This window comes from Acinonyx jubatus, chromosome A2 (assembly GCF_027475565.1).
Source record: "Acinonyx jubatus isolate Ajub_Pintada_27869175 chromosome A2, VMU_Ajub_asm_v1.0, whole genome shotgun sequence".
In the NCBI taxonomy this organism is placed as follows: domain Eukaryota; kingdom Metazoa; phylum Chordata; class Mammalia; order Carnivora; family Felidae; genus Acinonyx; species Acinonyx jubatus.
The window spans coordinates 91,479,234-91,506,301 of record NC_069383.1 but is presented as its reverse complement, the minus strand read 5'-3'; the positions used below and the strand labels follow the sequence as shown (position 1 = coordinate 91,506,301).

General features: G+C 41.9%; 2 protein-coding genes across 5 annotated transcripts in view; one reads left to right on the top strand and one right to left on the bottom strand.

The window, feature by feature from the left end:
• NME8 (NME/NM23 family member 8) overlaps positions 1–20,285 on the bottom strand; it is a 54,334-nt gene extending 34,049 nt beyond the window's left edge. Inside the window, exons 1-9 of one of the 4 annotated variants that reach the window (XM_015078748.3) lie at positions 20,136–20,285; positions 19,385–19,424; positions 19,248–19,305; positions 18,944–19,050; positions 12,742–12,813; positions 7,896–8,012; positions 5,033–5,099; positions 3,876–3,949; positions 626–718 (exon numbers count right to left, since the gene is read on the bottom strand). In XM_015078748.3, coding sequence (XP_014934234.3) covers positions 626–718; positions 3,876–3,949; positions 5,033–5,099; positions 7,896–8,012; positions 12,742–12,813; positions 18,944–19,050; positions 19,248–19,305; positions 19,385–19,417 — 621 coding nt within the window. In that variant the 5' untranslated portion in view covers positions 19,418–19,424; positions 20,136–20,285. Of the gene's footprint in view, positions 1–625; positions 719–3,875; positions 3,950–5,032; positions 5,100–7,895; positions 8,013–12,741; positions 12,814–16,129; positions 16,217–18,943; positions 19,051–19,247; positions 19,306–19,384; positions 19,425–20,135 lie in introns of those variants that run through there. The other 3 variants (XM_053218644.1, XM_053218645.1, XM_053218646.1) reach the window with 3 other exon arrangements.
• LOC106980675 (uncharacterized) lies at positions 19,586–24,838 on the top strand. The gene is made up of 4 exons (XM_027071579.2): positions 19,586–19,623; positions 19,892–20,383; positions 23,966–24,103; positions 24,374–24,838. Exons 1-4 carry the CDS (start codon positions 19,586–19,588, stop codon positions 24,417–24,419), a joined length of 714 nt encoding a protein of 237 aa, XP_026927380.2. The 3' UTR covers positions 24,420–24,838.
• The last annotated feature ends 2,230 nt before the right edge of the window (positions 24,839–27,068 follow it).

Genomic DNA, 27,068 nt, shown 5'->3' with positions numbered 1-27,068 from the left:
AAGGATTAAAGCTTCCCTGTGAGCCTTTATGACAAGGAGACTTCAACCTGGGATAAAAATCTATAGGAAAGGCCTGGCTATTCACTTCCAGAGGCCAATGCAGAAAGTCTGAGAGGACATAAGTTAAATAGGTCTTCACTCCAACAAAATACAATTGGACCATCTGCTTTCGCTCAGCTGCCACTGTTTCTACTGGAGACTGCATCACCGCCTTCTTTGCAATTACCACGATATGGACCCCAACAGGACAACAGAAGCTAATTTGACTGGTTAGGCTTATCCATTTGTTTTTCTAAAATAAGGACTCGGGTGCCTGGGTGGCTCAGTCGGTTGAGCATCCGACTTTGGCTCAGGTCATGATCTTGCAGTCTGTGAGTTCGAGCCCCGCGTCGGGCTCTGTGCTGACAGCTCGGAGCCTGGAGCCTGCTTTGGATTCTTGTCTCTCTCTCTCTCTCTGCCCACTCCCCCCCCCACCCCCCACTCATGCTCTGTCTCTCTCTCTCTGTCAAAAATAAATAAACATTAAAAAAATATTTTTTAATAAAAATAATAAAATATGGATTCAAAACATACACTGGATTCGAAAACACAGTGGCTTTTTTTTTTTTTTTCCTAATTTTCTTACCTGGTCTGCTATTTGACTGTAGAAGTCCCTTACTTGCTGTTCAGTGAGCACTCTCTTATCCTCTATTTCTATGACAAATCCTGCCTCGAGAATCTTTCAGTAGAGAGGAAGGTCAGATCCAGACGTGTTATGGGACCACATGTAAAACAAGTCAAGGACATTTGTTTCCTGTGCTTAACAGATTTGAATGAGTTTTCAGGTAAAATACTTCAATATGGTCCATAAGGTTTGAAGAGGCTTAAAAATACATGAACAAAGAAGGCCCTTTTCAGGCCTCCTATATTTCAGTTTTCAAGGCTTGAACCAGAGACTCCTCAGTATTTCTTTTTTTGTTGTTGTTTAAAAAAAATTTTTTTAACGTTTATTTATTTTTGAGACAGAGAGAGACAGAGCATGAACGGGGGAGGGGCAGTGAGAGAGGGAGACACAGAATCGGAAGCAGGCTCCAGGCTCGAGCCATCAGCCCAGAGCCCGACGCGGGGCTCGAACTCACGGACCGCGAGATCGTGACCTGAGCCAAAGTCGGACGCTTAACCGACTGAGCCACCCAGGCGCCCCTCAGTATTTCTATTATTTAAGTGACTTTCCCCAAAATGTGAAAGAACTAACTAAATTTCAAGGGAAAATATCATGTTCTGAATCATTCATAAAAACATAAATTTATAAGCATTTTTTTAACCATCTATCTTCAAAATCGTTTTAGCATTTTTTAAAAGGCTTTCCTTTGTTGAGGCTTTAACTCATAATCTAGTATAGTTTATAGCAAAAACAAAAAAGAACTATCCAAATTATGGGGAAGGATAGAATTTAACATTTAGTCGTGATTTATCATTAAAAAAACCCTTAAATTAATGATAAATCCAGTTTGTGTGCCACTCAAGTATGGTAAAATGAAACAAAGAGAAGTTTTGAGACAAATAAGACAAATCCAATGAGGTACTAAATGATGAAATATAAGTATAATCCGGGTTCAAAGCAACTCAGGAATTACATTAAACAACACCAATAATTTGAGCTCTTTTTGACCTGGGAGTATCCAGCACCAGGTACCTTTTGCTTCTATTATAAAAGTCAACACTGGGGGCGCCTGGGTGGCTCAGTGGGTTAAGGGTCCAACTTTGGCTCAGGTCATGATCTCGTGATTTGTGTGTTCAAGCCCCACATTGGACTCTGTGTTGACAGCTCAGAGCCTGGAGCCAGCCTGCTTCAGATTCTGTGTTTCTCTCTGCCCCTCCCCAGTTCATGCTCTCTCAAAAATAAATAAATGTTAAAAAACAAATGTTTTTAAAAGTGTTTAAAAATAAATAAATAAAATAAGTAAAATAAAATAAAATAAAAGTCAACACGCTACTGGTTCTGCTTTCATTTGTCTTGTTGATATGGCAGAGCACGACTTACATCTTTCTGAACCCTCTTTTGACTGTCCCATTTGAATAACTTCTAAATATTTAAATCATGTCTTTGTTACATTACTTAGAGTCTGACAACAGAAAATAAAATCCAAGAAATATTTAAACTCAATAACTTCTCCTTTACCCTAATTGAAAAATATCATCTGCTCATTTTCTTTCTATTCAAAACATTCTTTTTTTTTTAATATGAAATTTATGGTCAAATTGGTTTCCATACAACACGCAGTGCTCCTCCCAATAGGTGCCCTCCTCAGTGCCCATCACCCACACCCCCCTCCCACTCCCCATCAACTCTCAGTTTATTCTCACTTTTAAGAGTCTCTTATGGTTTGGCTCTCTCCCTGTCAAAGCACTCTTTAGATTTTTTTGTCCTGTTTGTTATTAGCCCTTAACTGTATTCCACAGAGGTGAGGTATTTAGGAGATACTCATAATTTACATATCTGAAATGTTATTTACTATGTCAAAACAACAAAAAGATCAAGATGAACTTATGATTAATTGTACTACCCCAACTTAAAAAGAATTATAGAATCTTGAAAAATCATTACTGTGTCCTAGCTATTCAAACATACTCGAATAAGGAAGAGTAAATCATTGCATTGTGATATTATTTCTTAAAACTTTATCAAGTGTAAGAAACATATGGGGGATTGGGGTACAGTTTTGTGCCCCCCCAACATACACACCAAAATCTGGAAGGAAAGGGCTACCCTTAGAGAGTGATATGACTTAAATCAACTCACAAATGGAAGAGACCATAAATACTATGATTATGGACCATCTACTTTAGTGTAGTTCAGTCAACGAGAACACTGCTGTAGCTAAAGAAAGAATGCATGATGGGAAGTTCATCAAGAGACCTCCAATCCCTCCTGATAGCTCCCTAGGTGACACCCTCTATTTCACAGACAACATTCTTTCAAATTTCAATTTACTGACGCTGTTTCAATGCCAAGTCATTGTTAAGGAGTCAGCAAAGTACTGCCTCGTTTTGGAAATAAAGCCTGTTGGAGTGCAGCCACTCCCATTTGTATACATCCTGCTTATTGCTGCTTTCTCAATGCGATGGCAGTTAAGCAGTGGTGACAGAGATCATATGCCCCACAAACCTGAAACAGTTATTCTCTGGCCCTATACATCTGCTGACCTTTGGATTAGAATGCAATTTTCGGGGCACCTGGGTGGCTCAGTCGGTTGAGCATCCGACTTCAGCTCAGGTCATGATCTCACGGTCTGTGAGTTTGAGCCCAGTGTCGGGCTCTGTGCTGACAGCTCAGAGCCTGGGGCCTGTTTCAGATTCCGTGTCTCCCTCTCTCTCTGACCCTCCCCCGTTCATGCTCTGTCTCTCTCTGTCTCAAAAATAAATAAACGTTAAAAAAAATTTTTTTTAAATAAAAAAAAGAATGCAATTTTCCTCTTAAAAAAATTTATTTTGGCTCTAAAGCAAAACAATAAATGCTTCCTTACACTCCCATGTATCTAAAAAGGACCCTGCATTTGTCACAACATACAGGAAACAAAACAAACCAATGTGAGCTTATAACAAGTTTGTGTTGCTAATAACTAAACAGGAAGAACATGTGTTATAATCCAATATGAGGGCTATAATTTTTATCATTAATATTGGACACTGGTAGAGCAGAATTATTTAAATAAAGATGCTTGAATAGGCCCAACCTTTGTAAAGACAATACATTCAGAGCCTTTAAAGATAACTAGCACCAGAAATTTGTTATGTTCTATTTTACTCTAAACAGTAAGCTTGTCTCTAAATTGACAATTAAGAGGTTGTTATGCTGCAATTAATTTAAAGTAAGGTTGGAAAATATCACTTACTTTTTTTTTAATTTCTAAAGATTTTCTAGCAATCACAGCATCGGGCTTGATAATAGCAATACTGTATAGTTGCTCTAGGGAAAAAAATAGAAGAATTTCATTTTCTTGACACAAAGTCTAGATAATGAAGGATTTGGCAATTAGAAATGTAAAATATGGAGTGCCTGAGAGGCTCAGTCGGTTAAGCGTCCAACCTCAGTTCAGGTCATGATCTCACAGTTCATGAGTTCGAGCCCCACATTGGGCTCTGCATTGACAGCTCAGAGCCTGGAGCCTGCTTTGGATTCTGTGTCTCCCTCTCTCTCTCTGCCCCTTCTCCACTTATGCTCTCTCTCCCTCTCTCTCAAAAATAAATAAACATTAAAAAAAAAAAAAGAAATGTGAACTGTTAATGTCCAGTGAATGTGTGTCCATTGACAGCTTTGCTCTTATTACAGCATTCCAACTACCAAAGAGTTTCTGCTTAGAATCAAAGTGCAGCTCCTATCTTTGCATGCAGGACAAACATTCACAACAATTGGTGGTCCATAGGCAAAAAGAAAAAAAAAAAAGTTAGGTAGGCACTAGTTATTTTAATACAATGGATTAAAATCACACCCATGATCCATCCAGCTCAGTATCACTGATGAGTAGAGCTACAATGCAAGCAAAATTACACACTGATGGATTTGACCATCTAGAGATTTATCCACATTTATCTACACACTCTTCTGATGAGTTTTTAGTGCATAATAGCTCGCTGAGCACGCTGTTTGTCTCTGCTCCAAGGTATGAACACACACTCACACGCCTACACAGACAGTCCACACACGAGATCGTTAACTGGAAAGTAAACCGGTGTGTGGGTCATTGAGGAAGAAATTGTTTTTCATGAGGTTCTGGAAGATGATGAAGGATGAAATAAGAGGAAGCTGCTGTCTAGTTAGTCACAGGGGACAGGAATGCCCGGTCCTGGGTAACCTCAGAAAGGCTTCAGAAACAGAGACCAAAGGAAAGGCAAGAGGAGCAAAAAAGTTTGCTTTTTAATAGCGGAGTCTCATATTAGCCTTACCAATGACATTGATGTCACCACCAGCTTTTTGTTCTTGCAAGTAGTGCCTTAATGAGCATCCATGTACATGAATCCCTTGCCATTACTTTGAAGGAAATTTACTCACCAGCACTTTCATAGGGTGATTCCTCACCATCTTCCGCATCTGAGTCCACAAACGTAATTTCATGATACTGTGGAAGAGAAATGCAAGTAGAAGTTATATTTTAATATGATAGGAAAAGAATTTTTAGAAATTTTGTTTCTAATAAATATCTATAATCCAAGGGATATAAGGTAAAGTGGGAATATGCCTGCATTTATCTAACACTACTTTTCCTGATCTTCCCACTAAAATAAAATAAGGAATGTTGAAAATGATTGGGGTGGGAAGGCTATCAGAAATCATGCATACATGCTGTTTGGAAAATGATCAACAACCAAAAGACCTTAAAATTTAAGAAGAGCATAAGGAATAAAATAAGAAAGAAGCAGAGATTAATAAGTAAGAAAGCAATAAATACACAATTATCATGTTATAGATCAAACGGGCATTTGATGAGTTTCTAGATCTAATCCTGACTATTACTCTTGGTAAACTAACAACAGCAAAAATACCTCTTTAACTTATAAAAAAAAATTGTACTGCTCAAAACAACAGCCAATTTTCTACCATAGGGTAAAAAACGAGGAAGGATGGGGATGGGGTGCCTTAAGTTTTTGAGAATCCCTTAAAGTGCTTCTGTGATTCTGTTTTAACTACTTGAAAGGTATAGACATTTACATATATACATTTTTTGGCAAGAGAATGCATAATGTCAGAGTCTCAATGAAATAAAGACCCCCAAATGTATGGAAATGACTATACTGGAAGCATTTGTTCTTACTATGATCAGGAATCAGATAATCATGCCAGCTATAACTTCAGATTGATCTGACTTCATAGTTGCTGAACGTATGCTGGCCAGCAGGGCAGCCACTAACCACATAAGATTATTTCAGCCTTGAAATGAAATTAGTCCAAATTAAGATGTGCCATAAGTGAAAACTACACAGCACATTCCAAAGATTTAATATGAAAAAAAATGATTGTAGAATACCTTATTTTTATATTGAGTACATCCTTAAGTGGAAATCTTTTTAATACACAGGATTTAAAATTTGTAATTTCACTTCTTTCTTTTCTGTTGTTTTCAGTGTGACTAGTAGCATATTTTCAATCATGGATGTGGCTCACAACATGACTTGCACTTTATTACTATCAGACAGGGTTGTGCTAGACCAGACAATTAGATAAGAAAGCTAAATAGCAAAAGCAGTCAACAAAATGGAATAATAAAAATAAATATATTAATACACTTCTTACATTCACACTGCTATTAGTTAAAACAGGATTTCATCCTGTGAGGACAATCAGACCAACAACAATACAAACGCAAAACAGAGCACACATAGAGAAAGCTGGATAGAATTAAGCCATTAGGAGTTTATATTCAGGAGTCACTCTGCCTGACATGAAATTCTGGTTTCACCATCCACTAGCTGCCTGTTTCTGGGAAAATGACTCAATGTTTTTAAGCCTTGTCTTGTTGTTTGTAACTCTCTCATAATATTTCTTGAGATTCCCATTCAAGATGCCAACACAGAAGGCTCCTGAACTTACCTCCTCCCATAAACACGCCAAATCTACAGCTATATACAAACAAATTTCCTCTGAAAGAAACCCAGAGAAAGCCTGAGCAGCTCCTACCCATCTGGTAAATGAGGGGGGGAAAAAACCATATTGAAATGGGTAGGAGAGGTTGAGATACAACTCGACCATAAACTTCACCCCCACCACAGGGACACACCATTGGGAGGGAACAACCAGCATCTCCCTGAGGAGTGAAGGGTTTGGACTCAACATATAATGCCCCAGATTTTAAGACTTCCAACTGAGAGATGGGTCCCCAAAATGCCTGGCTCTGAAAGCCAGCTGGGGCTTGTGTCCATGAGTCCCAGGGGGTCACGGTAAACAAACAGTTCTTAACAGGCCAGTAAGAACGGGCTGTGGCCATCCTATCAAGGCTCAGGGTACCAGCAGCTCAATGACATGCCCAATTTTTCTCTGAAAGAAGCCTATTTGAAACTCTTGAAAGCTGTAGCCTGGGAGTCAAGCTCCTAAACTAACACAGAACTAGCAGCTGACTGCAATCCTTTCTGGAGACCAGGGAGGCCAGCAGGCGCCATCTTTGTACTTTCTCTCTGCCCGGATCCAGGTGGCTGATATCCACATGAACATGGCTTGAGCACACACCTGGCACCCCACCCCAAAAGAACACATCCTTTTATAGCCTGGTTCTGGCAGCCAGCAGAGCTAGCGTTCGTGGGTTCAGCACACCCGGCAATGGATAAACCATCCGTACAGAAAATCAGTGAGAAAACACTGGACTTAAACTATATGTTAAACCAGATGGACTTAACATTTTCAACACATTCCATTCAAAAGCAGCAGAATATACAGTCTTCTCAAGTGTACATGGAACATTCCCCAGGATAGATCATATGCTAAGCCGCATCAAGCGTCTTTTCTCACCACAATAATAGACTAGAAATAACTAGAAATAAACTAGAAATCAACTATAAAAAGAAAACTGGAAATTCACATATCTGTGGAGATTAAACAGGTTACTGAATAACCAATGGGTCAAAGAAGAAATCAAAAGAGAAACTAAAAAATACCTGAGACAAATATTTAAAAAAAAAATACCTGAGCCTGGGTGGCTCAGTCAGTTGAGCACCAACTTCAGCTCAGGTCATGATCTCAGTCCGTGAGTTTGAGCCCCACGTCAGGCTCTGTGCTGACAGCTCGGAGCCTGGAGCCTGCTTCAGATTCTGTGTCTCCCCCGCTCTCTGCCTCTCCCCCACTCATGCCCTGTCTCTCTGTCAAAAATAAACATTAAAAAAAAATTTTTTTAAAGAATAAAATAGTCAGTAATCTAAAGTATTACCTGAGGGCGAACCATTTCACCTGCTTCAATTTTCCTCTCCTCATCAATCAAGTTAATAATTTTTTGATTAACAAGTGGGGCATTTGCACCAATGATCTTGGCAATAATTTTGCCATTCTATAAGGGAAAAGAAAGCATAAAGTAAACTCATTTTCAGGATAAATCTGGAATTCAACTTGACTAAGTCACCCCATGTGGCCTCACACCCCCATCAATTCTTTTTAGCTATTACAATTAGCCATTTTAATCTTTTTTCTTCATATTTATTTATTCGTTATTCATTTTGAAAGACAGAGTGAGAGAGAGAGCAAGCGGGGAAAGGGAAGGGGAAAAAAGAGAGGGAGAGGGAGACTGCATGCTCTGAATACATACTGTCAGTGCAGAGCCCGACGTGCGGCTCGATCTCATGAACCACGAGATCATGACCTGAGCTGAAATCAAGAGTTGGACACTTAACCGACTGAGGCACCCACGCACCCCTGCAATTAGCCATTTTAAAATAAAGTATTAGTGATGTAAAAGTACGTCTTGATTTAAAAATCCCAGCTCTTTGAGTTCTGCTTCCACGTTGCCTGTCCTCCTTCAACCAAAGGCAAGGCAGCCCTGAATTACATTCAACAGTTCTGTACAGGCCTCCCAACCTTGCCTTCTCTAATTATTATTGACACTATGGCCCCTTTCATCCATCTTTCAACGTATATTTACTAAAATCTGTCTACTGGCACAATACCAGGCATGATGGCATGGAATGGCAGTCCTGGTACATGGCCTAATTACATCACAAAAAAGGAGGGAAAAAAAACCAACACAGACAAAATATGTAAAATAACAATCATGACAAGTACCACCAAGAGAGGTACAAAGCACTGGGAGTATCTACAAGAATTTGTCATGGTCAAAGAGATCAGCAAAGGTGCTTACTGATATCAGGGTTAAAATGTGTAAGATGGGTAAGAGATAAGTAGGCAAAATGGAGAAGAAAGAGTATTCTAGACAAAAGGGATAGAGATGCAAAGGTCCTGAGGCCAGAAGGGAATATGGCAAATGTGAAGGCCAGCTGAGAAAGTGAGGGGATGCCTGGAATGAGAAAAGGCCCAACAGTGAAGGGGAACCAGACCATGCAGAGCCTTGTGGGTCATGGAACAGCACAGCCTTTAACCTAAATGCAGTGGGAAGCCTTAGGCATCGTTTAAACAGAGGGAGTGACCACAATTAGAACTGTTACTTGTAAAAATCCTTTCACTTACCATGTTTAGAGTTAGAAGGGAGCAGGAGAAGATGTTTGTATACAAAGTAGGGCTATCCTAGAGGTGATGACGAGAGAGATGATTGCTCAGTCTATGGCTGTGGTGATGGAGATGGAAAGAACAGAAAGATGCAGATAAGTGTGAGAAAGACTTGGGTAATGAAACTGACAGGTCCAAGGTCTGGAGTGTTTTGGGTGTGATGTTTTTGTCAAGAAAGTAGATAAATTAAGATGTTAAGCACCAAATGAGGTGACACTTAGAAGACCACATTTCCTGGGGATGGCAGGGGAGGGGGGACAGGTCTGGTGTTGGACCAGTCCCTTGTGAGATGCCCTTGAGACACCCAAGAAGGATGTCAGAACACCAGTTGCATACACACCTCTGGAGCTCAAAGTCTAGGAATCGGCTGAAGATGTAAACTTGAGTTCTTTATATACAGGTGGAGACAATGGAAACTGTGTGGAGACAATTTTCTAAGGAAGGTATTAGCATGATAAGATCAAAATTTACTGGCTGAATAAAGAAACGTAAACCTGTGGGGCACTTGGGAGGCTCAGTCAGTTGAGTGTCCAACTTTGGCTCAGGCCATGATCTCCTGGTTCATGAGTTCAAGCCCCATGTCGGTCTTTGCACTGACAACACAGAGCCTGCTTCAGATTCTCTGTCTCCCTCTCTCTCTGCCCCCACCCCTGCTCATGCTCTCTCTCTCTCTCTCTCTCTCAAAAATTAAACATTAAAAAAAATTTTTAAAGAAAGGTAAACCTAGAAAGGTGATGGAGGGGAATAGCATCTAGGTAGGCAAAAGGGAAACCAAGTAACAAAGCCAAAAGAAGCCAATGTTTCAAAAAGGAGGGCATGGCCACCACATTCAATACATGTGAGAGGTACAGCATGATGAATCTCAAAGTGTCCGCGTATTTAACAACAGGATGGTAAGTGGGTACATTGGCAACAGCAAATTTGCTTGAATAATCAGAAGGCAGATTGGATGGGTTGAGGAATTCATGGAATGTGAAAAAAAAAAAGTGGAGTAAAACTAAATATGCAAACTCTTCTGAGAAATTTAGCTATGAGGTAAAAGAGGTGGGTGATAGCTGGAGAGGGGTGTGGCACCAAAGAAAATATTACTTTTTAATTGGAAATATTGAACCATCTTCAAAGGACATTGAAAGGATCCAGGTGAGAAAGGCTTAAATAAATACTGGCATTCTAGTTACCATTCCCCACTAAAAGGAACTTTCCAACAATTCTGGGGGCCTTCTAATGCGCCTTGCAAAAGCCTTTCCTGCGGAAAGTTGGATTTCTTGTCAGCTAAGGGTGGGGAGCAATACAAAGAGCCCCTGTGGGGACATTTTTTTTTTTTTAACAAGGGATGATGTGATGGGGATTGTGTGCTCACAGACTAGATTCTTAGATAAAGGATTATAGGTGTGGTTATCGCAAGGAGCGATAAAATCTGAGGCATAACTACATGAGCAACTGCTTGAGGTGCATTGGAGAAAAGTTTACGGGCAGTTAGGACGTCAGGAATTGAGAGGCCAGGGTACCGGGCAGGTTGCCAATGTGGATGCTGAAGTCCCTGGGGTGACGGCAGGACACGGGTTTGAAAGGAAGCCTTTGAGGCACACGCCAAAGTCCTCAGTCATCGACAGAACTGATTTGAAGTCCAGTAAATGACAGGAGTGCGGGTGGGGGGAGAGGAGGTTTAGCCAAATAGCTAAATTAGCAAGGAAAAGACCTCTAACTGGCAAGGAAAAGCAAGTTATCAAAGTAAGAAGAAGTAAAGGGAATACCAATTCTACTTCTGGCCTCAAGACACATAATCTGAGACACCAGTCACCACTCTGGGCTGCAGAGAAACGTGTCCTAAGTTAGGAGCCAGATTTAAGGTAAGTCAAGGAAATGCAGCAAAGGCCCAGAGCCGCGACTAAAGAGCCTAGGAAGTGTGCTAATTGCTTCTCTCAATTCCAGACATTACACAATGAAAGGGTTTGTGAGCGTTGGGGGGAGAACGGGGAGAACTGAGTCAGGAAAAGAAAATTCTGAGCATTAGAAGGATGAACACTGCACGATTGGGAAGAAGGGTGGACTCCTCCTCCTGGCACTGATTGCAGATAAGAGAGCCCAGATAACTGGGCTGGATGGTCCAGTCAAGGAGGGTGGGTCTACTGAACAGGCCTGACTAACCCTGCAGGGTGATGATGGTGGTCCCAGAGCTCCAGCCTCTATGTGGCCTTACCCCTGGCCAGTCTTCCTCGGTTCCATGTTCCTAACTGCTACTGCTACGAGTCTCCTCACTGTTCCTAATACTAGCCCACCAATCCCATCCCTGGGTGTTACCCACTCTGCTTCCAAAACTTTGTCTAGGCCCAGGGTCAACGAACAGTGACCCAGCACAGAGACTGCATTTTGACAAAGCTAAAAAGACTTACTATCTGACCCTTTACAGAAAAAGCCAGCTGACGCCTCATCTAAATCATCAAATCCTACATGTCCAACTGAGAGCAAGATCTGAAGGCAACGTCTAGTATTCAATGAACCTAGGAATTCAATTCCTTGAAATAGTTGCAAGGGACTTATTTAACAGAAGCAAAAAGTTATATCCAAGAAATGATTTTTTTTAATGTTTATTTATTTCTTTTGAGAGAGAGAGAGCAGGGGAGAAGCAGAGACAGAGAGAGAGAGAATTGCAAGCAGGCTCCACGCTGTCAGTGCAGAGCTTAACACAGGGCTCCATCTCATGAACCATGAGATCATGGCCTGAGCCAAAATCAAGAGTTGGGCCCTTAACCAACTGAGCCACCCAGGTGCCCGTACCCAAGAAATGTCTTTAAATAGCTATTTCTAATACAAAAAAATAATAACAATCGAAGTATCCAATAGCAGAGGAACAGTCCAAGCCCTCCCTGGGAAGCCTTTCCTTACTATCCCCACTTTCGGGTTCTGCAGTAACTACACTCCAGGCCACATAACTTAGCTTTTAACTGTATATACGCTCCTTCTAGAAAACAGCCCTTACCATGTCTTCCTGATTATTAAAGTTGTATTTCATCACAGAATATTTGGAAAATATTAAAAAGTATAAAGAAGAAAACTCAAATATTGCATCCTTCTCCCATACATAGAAAACCGTTATTAACAATTTGGTGAATACTCTTCCTGTCTTCCTTCTACACATTTCTACATACAGAGATCAAAGCAACATATATTATAAAATAGTGATCATATAGGTATTTCCTTGTATTTCTATACACGAATACTTACAACCAATTCTCTCCTGCATATCTAGGAAATTTCTCATTTTTCACTCCTGTAAATAATCATTCAGCATACCAATTTCTGATTATTTCCTCAGGAAAGGTAAATCCGTCTTATTTTTCTCTTCCCTGATAAGCTCAGTGTGTGGTAGTCTAACCTCCTCAACCCATTACAGGCTTCTAGAGGTCAGGTTACCAAATATATTAATAGACAAGGAAAGACAAGGCAAAAAAAAAATCGGCAATTATTATAATCAAAAAATAATAGTACCACGGTAATTTTACAATATTTAACTGTAAATTGGAATCTGATGATATATTTTGGATGATGAAGATACTTACAACACTAAAGAGAAAAACAGGTTCACATTTATCTCTAAATGACTGCAAAGTTACAATGTTGTCAGCTTCTGCCTGAAAAAAATATATATGTTATATAATAATAAAAGCAGCTATATCCAGGTCATGAGATACACAAGGTTGAAAACAATGCAGATCACATAAAGTTTTTATTGTGATGTTTCCTACAGCATTTTCTGAGGACGTCACATGTGTTCTCAGGATCAAACCGTACACACTGGTGACTCAGGCCATGGGTCAGGTAGCCTCGACCTTACTTCTCACTGCTCACCTCTGTGGTACCCAGCCTGTGGCTCAACTCACCTACTTCCATTTGTCAAACCACACCCACGCTTCCTCCCTCCTCACCAGCTCTGGCCCTTCCTTTTCCAACCCAGGACAAGTGTCCCTCCTCCAAGAATCCTGTCTTGCTCCCTCCTGCTGTAAATCCTCTCCTGCTCCACCCGGAACTTTCCTGCCTCCTTTGGGGGCTCCAAGGTCCCTTTCAGCAATGCACTGCCGCCATATGGGCCTGTCTCACTTCTTTCGATCAGATCTACGAGGTTTCATCTTCCTCTTTGCACATCACCCTCCTTCTGCGTCGGTCACGGAGCTTACGGGGACGTCCACTCTCACCACTGTTGTTTAACATGACACTAGAGGTCCTAGCCTCAGTAATCAGACAACAAAAAGATACAAAAGACATCCAAAGCAGCAAGAAGGAGCCAAACTTTCGCTCTTCACAGATGACATGACACTCTATGTAGAAAACCTGAAAGACTCCACCAAAGCCTGCTAGAACTGATACACAGATTCAGTCAAGTTGCAGGATACAAAATCAATTGCATTTCTATCCACCAATAATGAAGGAGCAGAAAGAGAAATCAAGGAATCCATCCCATCTACAATTGTGCCAAAAACCATAAGATATCTAGGAATAAACTTACCCAAAGAGGTGAAACAGCTATACTGTGAAAACTATTGAACACTTATGAAAGAAACTGAAGAGGTTCCAAAGAAATGGAAAGACATGCCATGCTCATGACTGGAAGAACAAATATACTATCCAAAGCAACTGACACATTTAATGCAATCACTATCAAAATACCAACAGCATTTTTCACAGAGCTAGCACACATAATCCTAAAATTTGTATGGAACCACAAAAGACCCCAAATAGCCAAAGCAATCCTGAAAAACAAGAAACTGGAGACATCACAATTCTGGATTTCAAGCTATATTACAAAGCTGTAGTCATCAAGACGGTATGGTCCTGGCACAAAAACAGACACATAGATTAGTGGAACAGAACAGAAAACCCAGAAATGGACCTACAACTATGTGGTCAATTCATCTTTGACAAAGCAGGAAAAAATATCCAATGGGGGAAAAAACGTCTCTTCAACAAATGATGTTGGGAAAACTAAACAGCAACATGTAGAAGAATGAAAATGGACCACTTTCTTACACTATACACAAAAACAAATTCAAAATGGATAAAAGACCTAAATGTGAGACAGGAAACCATCAAAATCCTAGAGAGGAACACAGGCAGCAACCTCTTTGACATCAGCTATAGCAACTTCTTACTAGATACGTTTCTGGGAGCAAGGGAAACAAAACCAAAAATGAACTATTGGGACTTCATGGAGATTAAAAACAAACCAACCAACCAAAACAAAAAACTTCTGCAGAGTGAAGGAAACAATCAACAAAACTAAAAGGCAACCCGTGGAATGGGAGAAGATATTTGCAAATGACATACCTGATAAAGGGTTAGTACCCAAAATCTATAAAGAATTTATCAAACTCAACCACCAAAAAAACAAATAATCCAGCAAAGAAATTGGCAGAAGACATGAATAGAGATTTTTTCAAAGGAGACATACAGATGGCTAAAACACAAATGAAAAGACGATCAACATCACTCAGCATCAGGGAAATACAAAAACAAAAAACAAAACCCACGAGATACACCTCACACCTGTCAGAATGGCTAAAATTAACAACACAGGATGTGGAGAAAGGGGAACCCTCTCAACACTGTTGGTAGGAATGTGAACTGGTGCAGCCACTATAGAAAACAGTATGGAATTTCCTCAAAAAGCTAAAAATAGAACTACCCTATGATGCAGTAATTGCACTAGTAGGTCTTTATCCAAAGGATACAAAAATACTGATCCAGAGGGATATGTGCACCCTGATGTTTATAGCAGCATTACCAACAGTAGCCAAATTCTGGAAAGAGCCCAAATGTGTCCATCAACCATCGACTGATGAATATTCTCAGCCATAAAAAAGAATGAAATCCCGTCATTTGCAACAATGTGGGTGGAGCCAGAGAATATTAGGCTAAGCGAAATAAGTCAGAGAAAGACAAATACCATACGATTTCACTCATACGTGGAATTTAAGAAACAAAACAGATGAACATAGGGGGAAAAAGAGACAGGGATAGGCAAACCAGAAAACAGACTCTTAACTATAGAGAATAAACGGACGTTGTTGGAAGGAGCCGGATGGGCTAAATGGGTGATGGGCATGAAGGAGGGCCCTTGTTGTGTTGTATGTAAGTGACGAATCACTAAACCCTCCACCTGAAACTAATATTACACTGTATGTTAGCTAAATTGAATTTAAATAAAAACTTGGGGGGAAACAACAAATTTCAAGTTGTTGTGAAGTGATCAATAACTGTATATTAAATATTATTGTTTTCCTCCGTATTAACATAGCATCCCTTGGCCAGCTGTCAGATCATTTGGTAGGGTCTTCTCTAAGAGATGGTTTTTGCAACCTAAGGCAATTGTTTTCAAACTGGGATTTCTGCAAGTTCCTCAACCACTGGGAAGAAGCCAAGAGAGGGTCTCAGCCCTGTCAGCCAGAGGCACTGTGTTGTAATTTTTTTTTTTTTTAAAGCATGCTGGAGTCTACGTTTCTTCTTCTTTTTTTAAGCTTCCACAGTTTAGAAGAAAGAAAAGGAAGGAGGTAAAAGGTACTAATCTATAATATTAAAGGACAGAAGTTAAAGATTATATTTAAAAGTAGCTTAAGACACCTGGGGGGGCTCATTTGCTAGAACATCTGACTCTTGATATCAGGGTTGGGAGTTCAAGCCCCACCCTGGGTACGGAGCCTACTTAAATCAATAAATAAACAAATAAATAAATGTAGTCTAGGTATCATTATTACAGTGTTCATATTGTAGTAAAGTATTAACAATTAAAGGATTTAATAATATTATTAAAAACTAAAATAAAGAGTATTACTGAATTTTTATATATATAGATAGGTACAATGTTAGTACAAGTCTTCAAGTCTTTTAAAAGGACACATAACAAAAAAAACAAAAAAACAAAAAACAACAACAAAAACAAAAAACTGTACTGACCATTTAGCTTAGGGTGACTTCAATAGGTAATCAACCTCATAGGTCACTCCCAATGGCGGTTTCAAGACTATATTAATTTTTGTCATCCTTTCAGGGAGGTCATAGCAAGAAAACAACATTAATTTATATGAATGTCCTATTGTTGAGTGCGCTCAAACATAACAAGAAAAACCATTCGGCGATGACGCACAAAATTTTTTGTTGTTAAATTCAACAGATGCTAGTGTTATGAGTGGTAATCTGAACATATTTTGGAAAGAACTTACTAGCCCTTCCCAGTGGGATGGCTACAGTAATAGAACAGATTCCTTGTGGAGGAGGCTGAGGAATTCTGGCTGGCTGGGGTACAACGGGAGGTCACAGTCAAAGTCGTTTTGGTTGGGAGAAAGCATTGTTAGGACCTGTATCCTCACACAGCTCTGAGCTGAGCTGAAATGGGAGCCCAACAAACTATGTGATCTAATTCTCCTTCCACCCCCATCCCTCTGCCTCCACAGCCATGCCGGGTTCACACATATTGCCCAAGTTGGTTTCTACCCAGACTCTACAAACAAAGAGGAATTTAACGCCTCTAAACCACCTGGGAACACAGCATCAAGTTACACCTTCTCTGTGTCTAAGGACTTCTTGCCTTGCCTTCCTATGCCCAAGTTCCCTTGCAAGTAGCCTGACAGGTGTGCAGGGGGCCTGCCTTGTTGTTGGTGTCTCCCCACTGACCCCAATTTCCTTTTAGACACTGAAATTTTCCCGTGATTCCTAGCCCGTGAACTTGCACCCCTACCACTTCCAGACAAACTTCTCTACTGCCAACTGCCACGACTCAAGAATTTTCCAACCCTTGATTCTCCATGACCCATTTGCCAGCTGTTAGAGCCTTCTGATATTGTCCTTTAACTTCTTATACCAACCCCTTGTCTATTGTATGTGGCAATTCCCATTAGACCCCATTCTCTGTCCTGTCAGCTCCATTTCTCCTCCCCGCCAAGGATCAAATCTCAAATCATATTCCAGATCAACTCAGGGGGCTCAGAGTAAAGCAGGCTATTATGGATCACAGCCCTTTCAAAAACTGTAACACTCTTATTTCAGAAGACAAAGTCAACCTCTGGACAAAAAGATATAAAAATTATATATAGGGGTGCCTGGGTGGCTCAGTTGGTTGGGTGACCGACTTCGGCTCAGGTCATGATCTCACAGTTTGTGAGTCCAAGCCCCACGTCGGGCTCTGTGCTGACAGCTCAGAGCCTGGAGCCTACTTCAGATTCTGTGTCTCCCCCACTCTCTACCCCTCCCCTGCTCACGCTCTGTGTCTCTCTGTCTCTCAATAATAAGTAAACTTTAAGAAAAAAAAAAAGAGTCAGATGCTTAACCAACTGGGGCACCTAGGTGGCACCCCTTGACTATACATTTTATTAAATTAAATTAAAAATCAATGTTTCTTGGGGCGCCTGGGTGGGTCAGTCGGTTGAGCATCCAACTTTGGCTCAGGTCATAGTCTCTTAGTTTGTAAGTTCAAGCCCTTCTGCTGACAGCTCAGAGTGTGGAGCCTGCTTCAGAATCTGTGTCTCCCCTTCTCTCTCTGCTGCTCCCCCCACTTTCACTCTGTCTCTCTCTCTCAAAAATAAACATTAAAAAAATTTTTTTTAATTAAAAAAATCAGTTATCCTGGGGTGCCTGGGTGGCTCAGTCGGTTAAGCATCAGACTCTTGATTTTGGCTCAGGTCATGATCTCACAGTCATGAGATAGAGCCTTGCACTGGGCTCTTCACTGAACGTGGAGCCTGCTTGAGATTCTCCCTCTCCCTCTCTCTCTGCCCTTCCCCTCACTTGAGTATGTGCACACATGTGCATTCTCTCCCTCTAAAAAAAAACAAAAAAAACAAAAAAAAAGTATAGTAAAAAAAGTAGATTCACATACCCAAGTTTTTCCAAACAACTTAAAAAGTTTGATAATTTCTGAATTATCAGTTTTTTAATTTACATTAATTAAAATTAAAAACTCAGTTCCTCGGGGTGCCTGGGTGGCTCAGTAAATTAAGCACCCGACTTCAGTTCAGGTCATGATCTCACGGTTTGTGAGTTCGAGCCCCACGTCAGCCTCTGTGCTGACAGCTCAGAGCCTGGAGCCTGCTTCAGATTCTGTCTCCATCTCTCTGACCCTCCCCTGTTCCTGCTCTCTCTCTCTCTCTCTCTCTCTCTCAAATATAAAAAATAAAACATAAAAAAAAAATTCAGTTCCGTAGTCACAGTAGCCACATTGCAGGGCTCAAAAGCCACTTGTGTCTAGTGGCCACCATATTAAACAACAAAGCTCTAAGCAGTTGCTAACTTAATGTGGACAAATTGAAGCCCAATAAGTTTAGCTGTAATATTTTAATCCCTCGTCACACCTGGGTGGGAAGTGAGGGGAAAATCACTACCATTGGGATAATTGGTAACTGGGTAATTAAGTGACTGGAGACCTTCCCAATGCTACCCATTAAACAGCGTTTGTGGCTTTTATTATAAAAGACATACACTCACCATACAGTTGGGTGAAAAGAAACAGGTCAATAGACAGACCGACGTTTTTATACTTTTCCAATGTTCACACCCACGGTGAACAATTTCAATACTACAGGAATGGGATAAAAATCATGATTGTTCAGATCATTTCAGATCCAGCAGAACTAAATATATAGTAAAACTACCAAGTAAATATTGTCCATTTTGAAAAGTTGACAGGTTGTTTAAATTAAGACAGTCCTTAAGGACAATACTGAAATATTTGAAAGTATCAAGAAAATAACGGTTTAACGGAAATGACATCCTTACGACAGCGAAATGCAGAAGTTCATCTTCGTTCAGTTCGTTTTTCAGTTTTCTGAATAAAGGTTGCATTGCTTTGCAAGGTCCACACCAGGCTTGGTAAACATCTATCACTGGACGACGAGAACATTTATGAAAAAAACAGAGTCGAAGAATCTAGAATAGCTGCTTATCCCAATGCTGGGGCAGGGGTAAGGGCACAGATGAGCAGGTTTTTACAGTTAGTGGGGAGGTACACTCCTTGTTGAGGATGGTGACAGGTGCCCTGGGCAGAACTCCAAATGGCTGGACAACAGGGGAGCCCCAGTACCTGTTAGGCCTTTGTTCTGCAACATCTCATCCCACAGGCTTTGACTATTAACGACTGTCTGCAAAAAGGAAGGCACTGTAAAGAGGTCCCCAAGTGCCAGCGCACCAAGTAAAGACCGTTGGTAATGTCATACTCACCTGTAACTGGATTTCTCGCTTTTTGCTTGCCATTTATCCACTGTCACATGAAAAAAGGGAAGAAAAATAGAAAATGTTTAAGAGGAAATTTATATGAAGTTATTCTCTATGCATTCAAAGAGGCATCTTAATGGACCGTAGAAATTTTCCTTTGGCAGTATTGAATTACACCACTCCCCTTTCCTGGGGAGAGAGGAGCCAATGCCACTAAAAGATTCCTCGCCAACTGGCCGCATCAGGCATACTGTCTTACTCTCCCAATAACCCTGAGGCAAGGCGAGGAGGTACAGTTTCTTAAAAGGGCTCTGTTTCCCTATAGTGTTATGGAGTGTCCTCTCCCCATTTCCATTTGCACACGAGTTAATTGCCTTTGACCGGACTCGTGGATCCCACTCCAGGGAGGTTTAATTTTCAGGACGAGACTACTAGTGTTCTTGAGCACAACATAAGCTTTCCGCAGCGTGAAACCAGTGAGGCCCAAACGCCACCCCCCCCCCCATTCCGTAGTGTCACGGGCGCGCAGTGGGTGACAGCAGACCCCAGCACAAAACGAAGGAGTGGCCCAGGGCATGGAAACTACATCCCAGCGAACGGTGCCGGATTCTCCAACAAGCCTTACACAGAACAGAGCCTCCTCTCAGCTACACCGCGCGTTTATACGAAGGGGAAGGAACAGTCCCTGGGGATCCCAACCAGCCGTCTGGACGAGGCCCGTGACCTTTGTGAGCACAGCTCCGACAGGTCCGAGTACCTGGACGCGGAACAGGTGCCCCGCTCCGAAGAGCTTTCAGCCCGCGCAGGTCCTGCGGAAGAGGCCGGACACGGTCCCCGGGACCGCCCCGCAGGAGGCGTGGCCAACGTCTGCACCGCCCCTCCAGGGCCGCGAGACTGGCCCTCCCCCGCGGGGGCGGTGCCTCGAGGCACCCTGGACTCTGCGCGCAGGCCCAGGGCGGCGAAGCGCGCCTGCCCTGGAACCGCCGGTTTCCTGCGCTTCCCGAGGTGAGACCCCCCTGCCCGGTGCTGCTGCGCCTGCCCGCTGAGTCTCCGGGCAGCGCCCTCCGCTGCGGGTGCGTTTGCCACTTGCAGGTTTGATCGCAGCTCTCCTGGGCTCGACGCCTTCCACCGCGGGGCCTGATTTACAGCATAAAATGTGTGCTCCTCAGGTTGGAGTGGAAGGCTCTCTGAAGCCCAGCCTCAGCCTGTCTCCAACATCGGCACCTATCCTGGCTCTTCTCCTCCTCTTCTTTCTTTGCCTTCTCCTTCTTCTATTATTTGGAAATAATTTTAGACAGAGCTCCCATACACCCTGGGACGACCAGATCAATAGGCTTATTGGAAGGATGAACTAGGGTATCTACCATGATTACTTTTGAAATCTAGTCAATTAATAAACGACTACTTTCAAATCGAAAAAAAAAATGCTAACTTCCCTCAAGTTTTATTAGTTTCCTACAATGAATACTTTTCAGAGATAATGTTTCTGAGCCATCCTTAGCCACCCTCTCTCCGGTGGTCTTGCTTTTTTTCCCCATTGCCCCGGTAATGAAGTTCTTTCTCTTCACCATTCGTCAGAGTGAGTTTGGTTCTATTTTGAAAAATAGGGTGAGTGGCTGGCTTGATCTCGGAATTCTTTGTGTCCGCTTTTTACTGGGGAAGAATTCTCTAGTATTATCTATGGCTGGAGTATAGGTTGTGTGCATAACTTCCCTGTTCTTAGCAAGTTTCACGTGGGTCGCTCTGTTCTACCGAGGTGGCATCTTTCTTGTGACCTTTTTATTTCTGTGGTTTGCAAGAGAAATAACTACCAGTACTCCCTACTAGTGTTCATCTCAGTTCTGAGCATCCTGTGGGAACACACCTCCCATCAGCCCTGCCACACTCACTGTTTGTCTTTCCAAAATGCTTAGCTCTTTCTTGATGTTAAGCTGTTAGTTACCGGATTTCTGGAGTCCATCTCACAAGTTTTTGTGGTTTCAGCCCAGAAAGCCATCTGGTAAACCTCTGGGGAACCTAAGTTTTCCTGTGGGCTCCTGTTGACAGACAACAACACAGGTGTCACAGAGGAGGTGTCACAGACTTTCCTCTTTAGTGATCTCTTTCCAATGCCAAATAGTGGGTTGGACCAAAGAACAACTCAGGGTCAATTTATTGACAACCTGATCTGGTGAAATAGTAGTTACTAGAAATATGTGACAGTCCTTTTAAAATGCCAGATGGTGATGTGCAGGGATATTATATATACTTCATATGTATCCTTAATAGGGGAACATCCTATTAAGAAAGCATTCTATAAGTAATCCTGCTCATCTATTTGGTTCACTCCGGGAATGAGGATCCTGTCTACAAAGGTCCATGGTATCCCTTCACCTTTTAGTTATTTCCTGCATCCCAAGTATGCCCACATTGGCTGGAAATCTTTTCTTAATAAAATGTTTTGCTTACCCCAAAATACATCATTGAGCCAGCACCTACATAAAGATTTTAGCAGGTGCCACAAATATTCATGCACTAATTTCAAGCAAACTCTTCACATACTTTTGCTACTTAAGGGAAAACATCATTGATACATCAAGAAGTTCCAGTCTATTCTGAAATAAGCACAAACATTTACCAACGATCAAGACATGCAAGGCAAAAGGTGAAATCAGGTTTTGAAACATCATTCCCATTAACTGCAAGAAGCTTAAATGTTGAAGCTTTGAAACATAAACTTGGTGAGCTTTTGCCTTGGGTCTTTCCAGAATGGATTTCAAGGACAAATGCACTCTGACAATGTTACTTATAAGGGATCGTGATGATTCTGGAACAGTACAGAAGATCCCACAGCATGCTAATGCATGTAGGCTTTATAGGAAAACTTCTCAAAGTTTAAAATGGGAAGGTTTGGGGGCACCTGGGTGGTTCAGTCAGTTGAGCGTCTGACTTCGGCTCAGGTCATGATCTCACAGTTCGTGAGTTTGAGCCCCGTGTCGGGCTCTGTGCTGACAGCTCAGAGCCTGGAGCCTGCTTTGGATTCTGTGTCTCCCTCTCTCTCTGCTCATCCCCTCCCCCTTCCTCTCTCTCTCTCTCTCTCTCTCTCTCTCAAAAATAAACACAAAAATTTGTAATAACTGACTGGGTGGCTCAGTCGGTTAAGCGACTGACTTCGGCTCAGGTCATGATCTCACGGTTATGGGTTCGAGCCCCACGTCAGGCTCCGTGCTGACAGCTCAGAGCCCAGAGCCTGCTTCGGATTCTGTGTCTCCCTCTCTCTCTACCCCTTCCGCACTCACATTCTGTCTCTCTATTTCTCTGTCTCTTGAAAATAAACATTAAAAATTTTTAATAATAAAAAGAAATAAAAAATAAATAAAATGGGAAGATTTACAACAGATGAATGACATAAAAAGGTTGCAATTCTTAAGTAATAATAATAAAACTAATGTGACATCGGTGTGACAATTGGAATAAATGTAGTTGGGGAAGTGAAACCAGAGATAATAAGATCGAAGTCCATTGCAGCAATCCAGGAGGGCTGGGCTAAGGGCCAAAGTGAAGGCAAAGATCACAGATAAGGGGCAAAAAAGACTTAGGAGACATTTGGTGTTAGTATCAACAGGATCTGGGAAGTAGCACTTCGCAGGGATGAGCAAGGAGGAGAAACCACAGAAAACTCTATAAAGTTTCCAATTTCAATGAGTGAATAATGAGGGATGTAAAAAGAGCTATCAGAACGGGAGGGAAGATCACGAGTTCAGGGATTTTAGGATGACAAAGTGGAAGGAGAAGACTAATGAGTCCAACCATTATTGACAGTTAAATCAGGGTTATTATGATCCATGTAATTAGTGAATCCCAAGGGAACAATAGGGCAAAAGTCCTTGAGTAATAGTAGGATGAAGCTTGCTCTGCATGATCAGTAATTTATGGCTATATAATGCTTCCTACCTTAGGGCTTTTTCTAACTGCCCCCTCATACATTTTTGTGTGTGTGAAATTCCCATGAGGCAGTATTGGGTAGTGGGGGGGTCTTTGTGACCTTGGTCAGGTTTCTTAACCTCTCTGTAGTCTGGTGTTGTTACTGGAGATAATAATAGAACCTATTTAATCACTTTTGTGAGGATCCAATGATTTAAATTATACATATGGCTCAGAACAGTCTTCAGCTTATGGTATACATTCAATAATTGTTATCTATTGTCAGGCAGAGATATAAAGCTAAAATATTTCAATTAGCACTCCTGTGTGGACACCTTATACATCAATCTATCTAAAACCTGCCAAAGTACCTTTCCACAAAGATTTCTATCACTGTTAAATTGAATGGAGACTACTGCTCTAAAGAAAATGCATCAAAGTTAAAAAAAAAAAATCCTCCCCTACTACAGGTGTATATTGACCTTGTGATAATGATGTACTTAGCTCCTGCATCATTTCTTCTTAAGGGGGTGCCATGCTTTCTCCTGTAATCTACTTGACATTTCTACCCTAAATGGCCCAATGGAAAAATCATGTGGAAATAGAAACTTGAAGTCCAATTTCAAGACACATGCGCACATGTAATAATTAGTGAATTTTTTTTTAATTTTCCCCCAAATCTAGAATGAGTTGGAAGGATTTTTCACAGAGGGTGGTGGAGTTACATCGGAACCCATTGCTGGATTCTTCAGTGCTCTGGTGTGACGTTGTCCTGGCTGAAGCTGAACCTCTGACCTTGCTCACAGGGAAATGGGGAAGGTGGTGAGTACTCCTTATGGATGCGTACGTGGCCATGTTTACCTTTTGATCTAGCACCCCGATGATATTACTGTCAACATCTCTGCCTCTGCTCCCCACCTCATTATTTGTTTGACCCTGTTGATATTCATGAAATCTTTTCTTTCGTGAGAAGGGCAAGAGGACATTTGAGTTGGGGTAACCCGACAATGGAGAGAATGGGAGCTTCCATTTCCACTCTGCCCTAAGGAATGGATTTGAGTTCTCATGAGATACTAGCCACCTTTGTTGCAGGAAACAGGATGCACCTCACATGGACAAACTGGAGAGGCGTGAATAAACGTACTCCTTCCAGAGACGTGAGCAGAAATGAAGAAGCCAATAATGGATACTGATGAAAGCAGACTAGCAACACCACATCCAGGCATGAAGGAACAAAGGGAAGAAAGGACCTTAATGGAACCCGGGGAACCCGGGGATAGCCACTCAGCAGGAGCTGTAGCCTAGAAGGTCTGCAGGCCATACTGGAATTGTGAAGACAAAGCAAGGAAGGGGTAGAAAATAAATGCCTCATCCTCACTCCTCCCTCTGGATGGACTCTCCTACTGGTAACTCCCAGTGGTCAAATCCAACCAGGAGCCCACTATGATCAGGGCCAGCCTCCCAGTGCTCAGAGAAGGGCAAGGAAGAGAAGAACAGCAAATAAAACAACATATAGGGTTAGAGAAGGGGAAGAAACATATAGGAATGTCTGTCCAGAGACTTAAGAGATTCCAGACATGTTAGCCTGAGCTAACAGAAATATGAAAGACAGTTTGTGAGACTCTGGGCCTAGGCAGAACTGCTTTGTGGGTCAGCCAAGGAAGCGTAGCTGGATTTGGAGAGAAGACCATTCGTTCCGTCCAGCCTTGGAGTCCAGCAGAGCTCTTGCGTTTCAAGGACCGTAAATGCTGGAGGCATCAGAGAATCTGGGGCACGGACATTAGAGATCTTGTGCCACTCTGTGGGAAGAAGATTTTGCCAACCAGGAGCATGTGGTGGCTGCAGCTGATGGTCCCGTGTCTGGACTCACAAGAGGAAGGCTTCCTGGCCCTCAGCTCGGGGGACTGGAGCAATCATAAGTCACTTAATAAAAACATACGTAGTATTTTTCTGTGTCTTGGGTCATACATTGTATTAGGGTTCTCCACAGAAACAGAGCCAATAGTATACATATGGAGAGAGAGAGATTGATTATGAGGAATTATGGAGGCTGAGAAGCCCCGCTATCAGCCCTCTGCAAGCGGGAGACCCAGGAAAACCAGTGGTTAATTCAGTCTGCATCCCGTTTTTCATCCTGCCCAGTTTGAGGGCAGGAGAAAATGAGATGAGATGTCCCGGATTAAGCAGCGAGGCAGGAAAGAAAGGGAGTATACTCCTCTCTCCTCTACCTTTTGCTCTGTCCAGGCTTTCAACAGATTGGATGGCGCCCACCCACCTTGAAGAGAGCAATCTACCCAGTCCACTGACTCAGATGCTAGTCTTGTCTAGAAATACCCTCACAAACACCCCCATGAAATAATATTGTATCTGAGTACCCCGTGGTCAGTGAACTTGACGTACAGAATTAACCATCACACGCATGCTTAAAGGATTTGGGTTTTTGGGCTTTTTTTTTTTTTTTAATTTGTCTTAGTTTAAGTGTCACTTATGTAGATCCATGGAGACCAGCTACACACTTACGTGAGAAAGAACACCTGGTGTGGAACTGACAGAGATTGGGGCAAAGGAGATTCAAGGGAGGATTCCTCAAGGAGATGGGATCTGAGCACTTACCCCAAGGAAGGATCACTTTTGGAGCACCCAAATGCTTACTTGTAAATTTTTTTAATGTTTATTTATTTTTTAGAGAGAGAGAGAGAGAGACAGAGTGTGAGTGGGGGAGGGGCAGGGAGAGAGGGAGACACAGAGCCCCAAGCAAGCCCCAGGCTCTGAGCCGTCAGCACAGAGCCTGACATGGGGCTCGAACTCATGAACTGGAGGTCATGACCTGAACCGAAGTCAGACGCTTAACCAACTGAGCCACCCAGGAGCCCTACCAAATGTTTATCTGTGACACAGAGGCCTCTGACGGCTGAGATCAGGGATGGTCGTGGGACAACCGGGGAAAATGGGACTCTGTTGGGAATGCCCATGCTACACCATCCCACAAACATTGTAGGGCATCTGATTCCATGGTTGTCTATCATTTGTCCTTCTCTTCCCAATATCTACAAAGATGTTCAAAATAATAACATTCTAGTATTGAAATTTTGCACTTGCAGGGCATTGCTATTTGCACCTTATGAAATACCACTTAATTTGTATATCAGCTCTCTGAAATAGGATCTCTTATTCCCATTTTGCATCGGAGGAAAATGAATTTCAGAGAGATACAAGGCCAATGTCCTGTAAGAAAAGAGACCTCAGGTACATCTCTAGATGATCTCTGGATGATCCAGATCTGGGCTAATATATTAACTATGAGCCATGTATGGCTGCTGAGGTGCAACTACTCAGAATCAGGATGTGCGACAAGTGCTAAATACAAACCAGATTTTGAAGGGCTTCCTATGGATAAAAGAATGCGAAAAATGTCAATAACTTTTATATTGATTACCTCTTTAAATGATAAAATTTGGGATAGAATGGGTTAAAGCCTATTCTTAAATTCAACTTCACCTTTTTCTTTTTCCTGTTTTAATATGGCAACTAGAAAACTTTAAATTACATATGTGGCTCACCTTGGTGACACACATCATATTTCCACTGGGCAGCACTGATCTAAAATTTCATTTGTGGTGAGTCATCTATTGTCCCAAGCTGCATAACGAGTTGTGCCCCAAATCTAGTAGCTTAACGCAATCATTTCATTATATCTCTCCATTGCATGGGTCAGGAATTCAGGCGCAGGGTTGGGTGGGCAACTTCTCTGCACCAGGTGATGTGGACTGGGGTCACTTGGTGGTAT

Coding starts and splice junctions, on each gene's coding strand:
- LOC106980675 (XM_027071579.2), top strand. CDS start 19,586: ATGCCACTAAAAGATTCCTCGCCAACTGGCCGCATCAG. Junction 20,384..23,965: donor GGTTTCCTGCGCTTCCCGAG/GTGAGACCCCCC, acceptor CCCCAAATCTAG/AATGAGTTGGAAGGATTTTT. Junction 24,104..24,373: donor ACAGGGAAATGGGGAAGGTG/GTGAGTACTCCT, acceptor CCTTTGTTGCAG/GAAACAGGATGCACCTCACA.